Source organism: Motacilla alba, chromosome 4 (assembly GCF_015832195.1).
Source record: "Motacilla alba alba isolate MOTALB_02 chromosome 4, Motacilla_alba_V1.0_pri, whole genome shotgun sequence".
In the NCBI taxonomy this organism is placed as follows: domain Eukaryota; kingdom Metazoa; phylum Chordata; class Aves; order Passeriformes; family Motacillidae; genus Motacilla; species Motacilla alba.
The window spans coordinates 46,341,276-46,353,725 of record NC_052019.1 but is presented as its reverse complement, the minus strand read 5'-3'; the positions used below and the strand labels follow the sequence as shown (position 1 = coordinate 46,353,725).

The window sequence follows — 12,450 nt, the reverse complement described above, 5'->3', positions numbered from 1 at the left end:
ACACAACACAAGCTCCTGGGTTTAGGCATCTTAATGTAAAGCTGAACACGACTGTTTCATGCCCTTATGTCTTCCCCGCCAGTGCTCCAAACAGAATTATTCCTGGACTCAATCAGCCAGTCGAAATGACTGAGTACACACATATCCTCCTGACACAGTAAGAGCATCTTGAGCTGAAAAGGAGGAAAAGGCATTATTAAGAATAATGCTACGTGTTTGCTGAGGACAACAGTGATGACCCAGAGGCGAGCATTTCCACTGGGAGGAATTACTGAAGTTAACATGTAAGAATTGTCTCTCAAAACAATATGCGGAACATTTTTAGAGGGCTTTTTCTTTGGTTTACAACTCCCTTCTCTTACACCCCCGATGAGATTTCTCTGCCTTTCTGCCCTTGAAACAGCACTGAACGCTGCCATCTCCATGGTGGTTCCTTGCCTACAGCTATCCCAGGGCATTTCAAGCAGAGATATGAGCTCCACAGACTGAGCAGCTGTTTACAAGCATTAGGCAAGAGACACTCTCTAAGCAACTGAAATGTGGGAGGTGGGGGTCCAAACCCAGAAGGAAAGGACACGGGTGGCAGCACAAGTTAACATCAACTAGAGGGCAGCCCACAGGCTCAAGAATCAGCCTCAGGTCCTCAACAGAGCTTGTTCAGAGCTACAGTGCCACACAGAATTACAATCTCTCTCTTCATCAACCCCCAACAGCACAGAGGCTGAAGATGTCTTTCTGCATAGTCCATACATCAAGAGCCTATTGTGAAATATAAGTGCCATGGGCAGTGGTCATCTCCAGTATCATATGGATTTCTCACACAGTTCTGTTAAATGGAGCCTGGCACTGCAAGGATACTGTGCATTCAGGCCAAGTGGTTTGAGGGTTTGTAAATCAATCAGTCTTTCAACAGAAAATGATGTTTAGAAACTGAAAACTCTAAAATAAATGCTAGTGTCTCAAACTCTTAACTTAAATGCTAGTGTTTCATAATGAAACTCTTAACTTAAAAAATTGCCAGTCAATATGGTGGTAAAGCTCTAACTTTTAATTATGATTCTGAAATATAAAAAGCCCTCATAGAAATCCTGGTTTGGGCAACTAAATTGTGCTAAGACAGTTCCACAGACCAAAGCTTACTTCCCACAAAGCATATGGAGCATACAAAAAGCCCGAGTTTCTCAACTGATTTCACTAAGTATGGCATTGGTGTTGGCTTGGTAATTTATTTGTTTTTCATATTTCCTTGCTCTTCCATATTTTTATAGCACTCAAATAATTCACATTTCATTTTGCAACATGTAATGTTTCATTTCTGCTGATCTATTTCTTCCTTAGAACTGAAGTTAGGTCCCTAGATTTCCATGTCTTCAATTACAGCTCACAAGACAAAGTTCTACTATTCTTAAATAAAGCAGAACTAATTCAAAGCAGTGTATCTAATTAATCAAAACAGCAAGCAGTGCAATATTTAAAATAACTGAGGGCTGCCTGGATTACAGCAACATTATTAGCATGTGATTAATAAGCAGTTGAAGTATTACATTTGCTACACATTTGCTAAGTTATTTTATCTTGCTTTAAAGTTTGGTGGCAAAGTTTCAAGCCATAGTTAGGAGATTTGCTCTATTCAGTATTATGTTGTTAACCCCACCATCTGGTCAGACAGCTGAGGGAACTTAACCATATGTGGGGGGCACATTTCTCTCTTGGGAAATATTTTTCTTACAGAATTATGCAATGGTTATCAGTTTCTATCTTACTACAGTAGGATCAAAAAATATAGTAAATACTTTGTAGACAGCCTGAGCTCAGTGTGCACTGTATTTAACTGTTACTTATGTAAGAAAATAAGATGCACTTACTTGAGGACCAGGCTGACCCTGAAAAAAAAAAGAAAAACAAAAGATTATGGAAAGTTGTGACAAGGATGAACTCCTTAAATAGTAGAGAATAGTGCTCTCTAATAAGGAGCTAACAAAATATACAGTGACTGCATTGAAGTCAGATTTTGGACTCTTAATTTGATATTGAAATTGAGTGTTTTAATTCAAACTAATGAACTTTCTTGCAACTAACTGATTCTAGAAATAAATTACAATAACATATCAAAACTGCATTTGTGAAACTTCTTATTTTAAGTATTATTAACAATTTGGAAATGACAGGAGGACTTCATTGACAGTTCTCAAGTGAGAAAGAAGCCAAAGGTGCTGAGCTGATTCAAAGCAGGTATTATAGGTTTTTTGCTCTTTCATTTCTTTATTGTGGCTCCCCCTCCATACTTCAAGGAGATGCTAATTATTTACTACTACTGCTTGTTGAATGAACAAAGTCTCAAAACCGGAGAGTTTGAGGACAAACAGTAGTCTTTTTGCCATTGCTACAGGCACTACTGTTTTAAGCAAGTATAAACCACTATTTAAACCAGCAGTTGTGGAAGGTCTGAGATGAGCTTTTGTCAGTCAATCCAAGAAGACAGCTGATATATTTCCTCTCTCTTATTTATCAACATCCCCTTTAGATCATTCCTGGACAAGTGGAGAAGCACCCTTTGCACACTGAGGAACTGTATTTTTTCTTGCTACAAGCCCTTACAGAGTAGAATTCCTATCCCTGATTTCCCTAGACCAGAAAAGCCAATGAAAGTCATGAATTATTTTAGTGCCCTTAACAGAAATTACTTGCATGAAGCAGAACTATTTTAGTAAACAGCACAGTAGCTGTGACTATAACCAACGTGACCCAGACAATCAGCTCACACTGTAAGGCAGAGAAAAATAATTACATATTTCTCTTTAGAGAGAATTCCTTTAAATGCCTAGGGCTAGCTTAGCCTCTGGTGTTTTATGACAATTAAAATAATACTTTGGCTAAACTGAAACTACGTTTCCTTTTGTTGACAGAAACTAAGCATGAAGACTTCTTTTAAATCTTATAAAACCACTTCAGCAGGAAGGTACTTCTATAGAGAGCTGAAACTTGTCTGTCTGAACATCAGGAAACACTTTTTTATTGTTAACCAAGCACAAGACCATGGGAGATTGTGGAGTTTCCATTGTTGAAGACACTCAAAAACCATCCAGACATGATCCTGAGCAAATTGCTTGAGATAGCTCTACTTGAGCAGAGAGGTTACACCAGACGACCTCCAGAGGTCCCTTCCAACTTCAACCATCTTGTGATTCTGGGAAATTTTAGATGGGGTGGGAGGCAGAAACATTTCAACTGGGAACCATTATCAACACAAAAAGCAAAAGAAGAAATGCTTTTTATAGTAACTAATAAAACTTCTTGTGCCAATTGAAAACCAAAAAAATGGTATTTAAATTCACACAAAGCTCTTAATTTATTTTTTTTTTAATATATGCAATCACATTACAGAGGAATAATGGTAAAATACAGAATTATTGTGGCTATCTAATCTTTACACTGAATGCAGCATAAAGTATTCCTTGTTGGGGATGCTGCAGTTTTCTATTCATTCCTTAGTACAAAACTGCACCATAGAGAACATTAAAAAACCCAAACTTACTGGCTGAGGTTGGCAGTTCAAGTATTAGCTAAAACTTTCTGAGTTAGTGAGCTCTATGAAGTTACACATCATGCTGGGTTGATGAATATGATTGAGACTCCTCAGCACTCATATATTACCTCAATCGTCCCCTCGCTGCAGGTTTTAAGCTATTTTATGTTATACCTGATCTTAAAATCATCAGGAATTGCTTATAGATGCAGTACTGGGCAGCCAGTACAATAAAATTGTATAATTTAGCTAAACTGAGGTCTATGCCTGCAAACTTTATACATAAAATTCAGAACACATTTGCTCACAAATATATCTAAAGTTGCAATAGATTTTGACTAAATCATTAAAGGCTGTCTCCAACATATATACATAGTTTTTAAAAACCAAAACTTAAATGAAGGTCTGAAATTACCAAATTGTTTCAACAAAGGGTTGATTTAAAAGCAGTAGAAAGCAAATAAACTGAATAAATGCATATATCTATTTTAACAATGAGATTTGAACATTGACCTTTTTTCCTTCATCTAAGACATAGAGGCTGCTAAGGGTCTACATGGCACATGCTATATGTATGATGCAAGAGACATACACACATAACACAAACATATCATGAACTGAATATGAGGTGAGGGTTGCAATCATGCTCTCACAAAAGTGTTTTCTACTCTCAACAGAATCACTACTTTGCCTTTTTGGTACTAAGCATTTATAATCACTCTTTTTTTCACATCTCCAATACAGAAAAAGCTGGAAAATGAATTTTGATAGGACAATGTATTTTCAAGTAGACAGAAAAGTCAATGAGATATCAGGGAATATAATAGCTGCATTACTCTTCGTTTATATATGCTGCCAATATAACAATTATCCTGCATTTAGCTATAAATGCAGATGCTGAATACAAAAGTACTCAAAAGCAGGATGATTTTAACCCCTTGGGTATTAGCTCCTTCAGCATAGAAGGAAATTTGCATTAGTGAAGGTAATTATTTTCTGGTTTTCACAATGGTTCCTAATCCTTCAATATTTCTGAGTAGTCTTATCTTCTCCTTGCCCTACTATCCACTGCAGTTACAGTAGAACTTTCCCTTCTCAAAAGTGATCCAGTAAGTGACACTACCCAGAGGGTGCAGCAAGCACTGAGTTATAGAACTCATCAGCCTTTCTTACAAAGATATGGGTAGAAAAGCATCACAACACTGACATTTTTAATTGTAAAGGGTTACTGTCAAATAACAGCAATTCAAAGTGTGGGACACAAAAAAGGGGCTGTTAATTTTGCCATCTCTCATTTTTTGCATGTTGTGAAAGGGTCAGGAATAAAGCTCCTTAAGTTACATTGGCGTTCATTAAAAAACCCTCTAACATGAATTCAATTTGATATCATAACTCATTGGAGCAAGATCAATCTCAATTTATCTGCTTGTGTTCCCAAAATGGCCTTAGGACTGCTGAAATCAGTCTGGTTCACTGCTGCATAAATCATCCTCAGTTTATGTTACTTGTGGATTAAAATGTTTTAGCTGTAAGTCTTTCTCTAAATTTTAGATAATCAATGGAGAGAAAATACTGTTCAAGACTGAAAAGTCAGCATTACTTTGATTTTTGTCTAATGAATATCTCTTTATTCAAATCTGTTACATACTCCAAAATTGATTCATTGATTCTAGCTACCAACTAATTGCTAGCTAGTCATTGCAGGCATGTAGGGATCAGTCCCACCACCACTGACTGATTAGGTGCATTTTGGTGGCTGCTGCTTTGAAACCTGGATTATTGTTCATATACTTGATTATCCCAACTGAATGCTGCTTTTTCTTTATTTGTTTTAAAATCTAAATTACTACAGTGGATATAGCCGCATAATATCTTATGGTTTCAGTAAAATCTCCAGAACAATTTTCCCTTCTATACTCCTATTTACTAGCTTAATACACTATTTTGAGGCAAACAAAGGGATTTGGCAACCTATTCTAATTGCCATGATGGAAGGTTTTCTACTGTTGTCAATTACTCCCTTCCTAGCAATTGAAACCAATATTAGCTACTGATATATAAATTATATTAAAACAAACAAAAAAAAATCCATGGTGTAACTAAAGTCAACAGGTAAGTTATCAATCCCCTAAAAGAGATTAAAGGAAAAGCTTATTGACTGCATGTTGCAAACTTTACAGACAAGTTACTTAAAAGTAGAAAGAAACCTCAAAGACCAAAGAAAGAGGAGAAAATGAAAGCTGATACTGCAAGTGAACAAGTTGAGCTTGCAAAGGAAATGGAGCTTGTAGTAAGTAAAAGAATAGGAAAGAAAATAGGTATCCAGGGTATCAGTGAAAAGGAGTGCCCTGGGAAGGGAGAAAAGAGAGGAAGCAAAAGGAACAGCAAGAGAAAGTGCCGAAACTGGATTTTCACACCTTTGCCATGGTGTTAATCTTTAAAGAGCTGGGAACATAAACTTCCAGGCTCATACATCTAAACATAGAGCTATACAAATATACACACAAGTACAAATGCATTAACAAATGCATTGTATAAAATTAACTGTTATTTCTAACTTAATTCAAGCAGCATATCCCTAATGAATATCTGGAATATCATACAAATGCATTTATTATGGTACATAAGGCTGTTCAGATTTAATCAGCCAACACAATCCAGGCACAGAAATTAAAACGTAAAAATTAAGAATTTGTGAAAGAAGGAAGAGTCACAGAAATGTAGTCAGAAGTGAAATCCTGCTGTTTGAAAGGCACCACCAAACAACCCTTGGACAGAGCACCCAAGGAGGAACATCTGCCTTCCAATCTAATTCAGACAGAAAATGAAAAGTGAAGAGGAAGAGCAGGGCTGACCTCCATTTCCTTGCAAAGGCACAAAAGACTCAAGTGGCTTTTCAGCAACCTGTTAAAAATCCATGCTACTGGAGCTGAACTAAGTTATGCTGAAGGAAGCCAGTATTTGACTAATACATATTTCAGTATAAGAAATTATAAAAAGCAAAGAGGGGAATATGTGAAAGACCTAAATTACACTGGTTTTGAACAAATCACCTACCAGCTTTCCATCCATACCAATCGGACCCTGGGATAATCAAAAGTCAAAACAAAATGGAACAGTTAAATCAGAGAAACACTGAAGATGAGGGGGGAAAAAAACAGACTTGGGGAATACTGTGGACTTCAGAAGCTGAGTAACTGTGTCAGCAGCTAAATGCAATACATTTTGAGAACGAAGGCACAGAAGAGAAACAACAAAAGAAGCAGACCTAAGACAGGATTAATAAAAACTGTTTTTATTAATGCACGGTGGGAAGTAGCCAGGCAATAGCTGATGTTTAACAGAAGACAGGTTCAACATGCAATGAAGGAATTGTTAGTCTGGCAAATCACAGTGGTCCAACATAACCAAACATATGAAATAATGCATCTTGCTTTACTATTTTATTTCTGTTATTTCTTTAAATAACAGAAAGCAGCTACTTACCTAGCCTATTTATTTATGTGGTTGCAACATAAAATCTTATAACTAATCTGTATTTAAATTAACATTACAGAAATTATTCTTAATAAGAAACTTTAGCTCACACTATCCGCAGGGATACTAAAGATTTCCACACACACCTTCTCTGAGAAGTCCTGTACCTTACTCCACTTCTTCTTTTTTCCCTTGGGAAACATGGAATTTTCCTCGCTAGTACTTTGCAAGTTATTTATTTTCTTAAGAGTCCAGAAGTTGGTTGCAGTTATATGAGTGCAAATTATACAAAGGATTTAAAGTGGATGTATACTGCTGTAACTGAGTAACTGGTCTTGTATCAACTGCCTGTTTAGGTGATCAGAGGAGAGAGAGGAGGGCTAAAGAAAGTTGGATTGATTCCAAATGTGATGTTTATTTGCTATGTCTTCCGACAATGAGCAGTCAGGTTAACTTTCACTGGCAGTGGAATAAGAGCAAGCAGAGTATGCCAGTTTTTTCTGCCCTTAAATTAATGTTTTAAGCTGAAATCATGAGCTCTCAGACATTTGCCCTATGCAAATGGGACACTACTTTGTGTCTGCTGAAGAGAAGCTTTCTCTTAAATGCATCCAGACTTTTCCCCTGCAGCTTCACAGGCACCCTTCTCCAGACTGCCCCTCTTAAACATAGAGCCCCTTAGGGCTGACTGCTCACACTGCTAGATTTGGATCACTGCTGCTGAGGAGAGAGCACACAACATATTTGCTGGTTTTATGTTGACCTATATTATCCTTGCTGCATTTAGCCCCCTTCCTAAGCACTACTTTGGCTTGTGAGCTAACAATCAGTGTAGAAGCTTAGTCTAAAATCAGGTCTGCAGGGGTTCTGGTGACTACTTCATCCAGGAGTGTGCATTCATACCTTCTGCACCATGACTAATATGTACTACACATAGGTAGACATATATAGAGCTAGTTCAACAAGCTATCAAGAAAGCAATAAGCCCTACAAAAAAACTGTTGCTCTATCATCTAGTGAGTTCCCTAAGTATCTGTCTTCTCCCACCCTAGATCCTGGACTATGCCAAAAATTCCAGACATACCTAACATGAACAGGGCCATCAGCTGGATGCACACATTGTCAAACTCATTATTTTTGGTACAGTATTGGCTTTGTAAGAAGCCCGTGCACCAACCTACTTGTCAGATCCAATAACAAGTTACTGGGTCTGGGAAGCCCTGTGGGAACAAAATGCCTTACCTCACTTTCCCACCAGCCCTCGCTGTGGTTTCCTGTCACATCATGAGTGGGTGACATGCTGAGAGTGTAAAACAGGTCATCACTGTCCTGGCTGTCTGCATGACCACTACCTTATTTATGTGCAGACGTCCTAGGGAGGTTTGTGACTGCTGAGACGACCCACACTATCTTTCAGATGTTATCACTGAACAGTCCTTCCCTGGTAGCAAGGAAGAAGAAAGCAACACTGTCCAGTGGATTAAAATGGTAGAGCTTTTAATACTATGTTTCCTCTGTGCCTCTTGATTTCACACATGCAGCACACATATAACACTTACTAATTTTCTCATCATTATTTGGCAAATATGTAAATACAGTTCTATACACCCCAAAAATTAAGGTATTTCCAAGTTATTAGTTATCCCAGATTTTTTCTAGTACTGTGTACTACAGGATATTTACCTAGTAATATTTACACACACAGTCTGTTGCAGGCACAGAAACAAAGGCTGAGCTAAACTCCGGCTATGAATAACTTTACTTCGTGAAAACAAGCTGGAGATACCAGTTAAAACACTCAACAGCAGGGTTGTGGTAAGTATAAAAAGTTCCCCACAGGGCTTCACGGCAGGTAAGTTTAACTGTTAGGTCATCTGCAAGCTTAGCCCAAGAAATGTAATTATTCTTATGATGAATTAATGCAGAAAAATGACTGTGCTAGTATTTGTAGAAGGAGGATTAGGGGGTTAAACTGGCTTACAGGGACCATTCAACAGCTCTTGTACCTGTATTAGTGCTTGTATTGTCAATATAAGCACTGGTTTTAGGGAATGTTTCCTTATCATAGGAGAAAATATACTATTTGTGCTCCTTTACAATGACAGGTGTTTTAAAACTACTATTGGATTTTTGCCTGCTCTTTATCCATGCTACATAGCTCTTGTATTTGAATCAAAGGACTGTACATAGCATCTCAAAGAGTCTCTGAAAGAAGATTCTGAAATTCCCAGCAGACTGTAGAGAAGCATCTGCTTCTCTACAGGAATAGAAAACAATAGGAATTTCTCCCATGACTCCATTTTTACCAGGGCTATTTGGTCTGACATCTCAAAATGCCTTCTGGGATTTGCTTTGTAGAATACAGGAAGAAAGCAAAACTGTCTTGAGACACACTGCCTTCCAGAAGAAAAAAATACGGTGAAACAGAATACTATTCCTTCATTGTAAAGATACTGAATCTTTAACAGCCAAACATGGGAATTTCCTTCTTTTCTCAATTACTTCTTTCTAGTGTTAGAAAGAGAGAGAAAGTTCTTTTCAAAAAATAGCAAAGATCAGAATGTCCACAAAAAAACCAGGCTGGATGACAAAGATGAGCTGAAATAGTACACGATGTTGCTACAGGATGCACTGAGATAAATCCCATATATGACAATATTTATTGAAATTCATTACAAGATTCCACTGGAATTCCAAGTAATTTTCTTGAGATGAAGAAAATTTAATTTTTTCATTAATTTTTAGAGAAAGAATTCAAGCCAAAGTCATCCGTCTTTGACTTAAACCTGAATGTCTTCAGAGCCATGCTATGTAGATCAAACTACTTTCTATAACATAACTGCCATCATAGATTAGCAAGTAATTTTTGTCAAGATGTACCAAATACATGGTCTTCCCAAACACAATCCCTGTAGTGCAGTTTAGAAAACTAAACAAGATGATGAATCATGAAGAACTGGATGAGTGGGTTTAGACAACACATGTACACTAAATATTTTTTCACTTACTGCAGATAGTACAGATGGTACTAAGAATGTTTCTTCTGGATTTTGCATTTCCCCTCTAGGTTTCCACTGCAACTTTTAAACGTATGCTAGGGCTGGATGCAGCAGGTTTTGCTGGAACAGAGTGAAATTTCCTCGCAGCAGCTCATGTGGGGCTGTGTTTTGTACTTCTGCTAAAAACGGTGTTCACAACATAGAGATGTTTCAGTGACTGCTGAGCAGTGTTTATGCAGCATTAAAGGCTTTTCAGCCTCTCAGCCCACCCCAACAGAGAGGGGACTGGGGGAGCACAAGGAGTTGGGAGGGCACACAGCTGGGACAGCTGATCCAAACTGATCCAAGGGATATTCCATACCACAGTGCATCATGCTCAGAGTACAAAGCTGAAGACAGACGGTAGAGAAGGAGGCAAAAAAAGGAAGGAAGCTTACATTCAGAGTGATGCCTTTGTCTTCCCAGATAATCACTAGGTGTGATGGGGCCCTGCTCTCCTGGAGATGGCAGAATGCCTGCCTGCCCATGGGAAGTAGTGAGTCAATTCCTTATTTACCTTGGCTTGTGTGCCCACATTTTGCTTTAACTGTTAAACTGTCCTTGCCTCAACCTTCAGGTTTTCTCACTTTTAGTCTTCCAAATCTCTCCCCCATCCCACCAGGGGAGTTTGAGTGAGTGGCTGTGGGGGTGCTGAGCGGCCAGCTGGGATTAAACCATGACACTATTTACTTACACTCGTACATGCACCTTTTTTTCCCCCTCAGAATCCTCAAAAGTTGTTTGTACAGTAGATTTCTTTTTTCCCAAGTAGTACCCAACTATTTACTTAGCACTTAACTACCTGTCTAGTAACCCTATTATGGACAGAGACAACACATAAGAGATAGGAGAGTATGAGTGGCATTTCAGGCTGGTTTGCACAAAGTAGCTTCCACTCCTCAAGAATACTGAAAATAAGATGTCTCTCAAAGGAAAATATGTTCAGTGCTTCACAAAATCAGCTGTTTTCCATTTAAGCAATATCTTTTTGCTTTTTTGTTACTCGGCGGGTAAATATTTTAAGGACTTAAGGGTTTTTCTTACAAAGTGACTATGTAAGCAAGGGCATCAGAAACCTTTGTAGAATTTCTGTCAAATAGATGGCAACTGTTATTACTTAAAGCAGCTTGAATGTGATAACAATTTCTTCAGAAATTTCTTACAGAAAAGGTGAGAAAAGATATTATATGTTGAAATTAACTGTCTGATAAAAGAAGCCTCCAAGCAAAGAAAAAGAAGAAGGTATGGATTATCTTCTTACTCTTAACTTCTCCACTCATACTTCAGTGATCTTTTCAATTAAGGAATACTCATCAGAGCACTGTGTTGTGAGCCAGGACAAATAATAAACAGAAAATAGATATGATTCCTTCTTATAAGCTAAAACCATACCCTACATAAAGGTGTTTTTTTAATTTGATCTTTTGTTTGTTTTGATTTGGCTTTTTCAGAAATCAGAAACTCTTATCCTGAAAAAATTATGTGACTAAATTTTTTCCCATTTATAAACTATCTATTATAAATGCAATTGTTAGATTGTTACTTGCAGGTGCCTGAAAATCTCTCATGTTAACACACACACAATTGGAGATTCAGGAGAAAGCACACATCAGCTTCACAGCAGCTTTATGAGATGCATGCCAGTTACTATGTCAGACTGAGTTTAAAAATACCTGTGTGGAAGGGAAAAAAAAAAAGAGAATCTGTCTCAAGCTGCAGGTTTGCACATCATCCTGTCTAAGCTCTGGTGAGGTGACAGGTGACACATCACCTTTTCAAAACACCCATTTCAGTTTTAGATTGATAAAAGTCAAAAAACACACTGTCAGGTTTCCTTATCATGATACTATTAAAATGATTAATTTCTTTCTTTCTTTAAAGGATGTATTTCTTTCTTTTTTTCCCCTTAGTTTAATTACAGGTTTACCAAGGATGACTTTATTAGATTTAATACAGTGTTCCTAGGAAGGATATATAATTCCTAACAAGTCTGATGAAATTCCTCTTTAGTGAAATTTTGCTTTAGAGGTATGTGAACAATGAGCTCAGTTAACATCATCAACAAGCTAAATCTCTTCTATTGATGAAACATTATTGTTACTTTTTCAGTGACTGAAAATTATTACTGTTAAGATCAGTGGGAGACAACAGCCCAGGTACAGAAGTCACTTGCTCCACATCTGGGAAGAGAAAAGTGCACTAAATCAACCTGCAACAAGTCCCTCTGCCCAGCAGTCAGGTTATTACTGAAGAAAACTCCAACCAACCAACCAAACAAAAAAAAAACCCAGATCGTTTGGGCAGGAGAAAAATTTACTGTAAAAAGAACAGACTAAAAGAGTACAAGAAAGATGAGCTGAGCCTCTCTAAAACCCTTTACTGCAAAAAGAAAAATTACTGACAATGACA

General features: G+C 37.5%; 1 protein-coding gene across 6 annotated transcripts in view; it reads right to left on the bottom strand.

The window, feature by feature from the left end:
- COL25A1 (collagen type XXV alpha 1 chain) overlaps positions 1 to 12,450 on the bottom strand; it is a 298,274-nt gene that overhangs the window by 117,977 nt on the left and 167,847 nt on the right. For 5 of the 6 annotated variants that reach the window (XM_038136317.1, XM_038136318.1, XM_038136316.1 and 2 more), the window contains one exon: positions 1,866 to 1,883. In XM_038136317.1, coding sequence (XP_037992245.1) covers positions 1,866 to 1,883 — 18 coding nt within the window. Of the gene's footprint in view, positions 1 to 1,865; positions 1,884 to 6,583; positions 6,611 to 12,450 lie in introns of all 6 variants that reach the window. The other variant, XM_038136319.1, reaches the window with a different exon arrangement.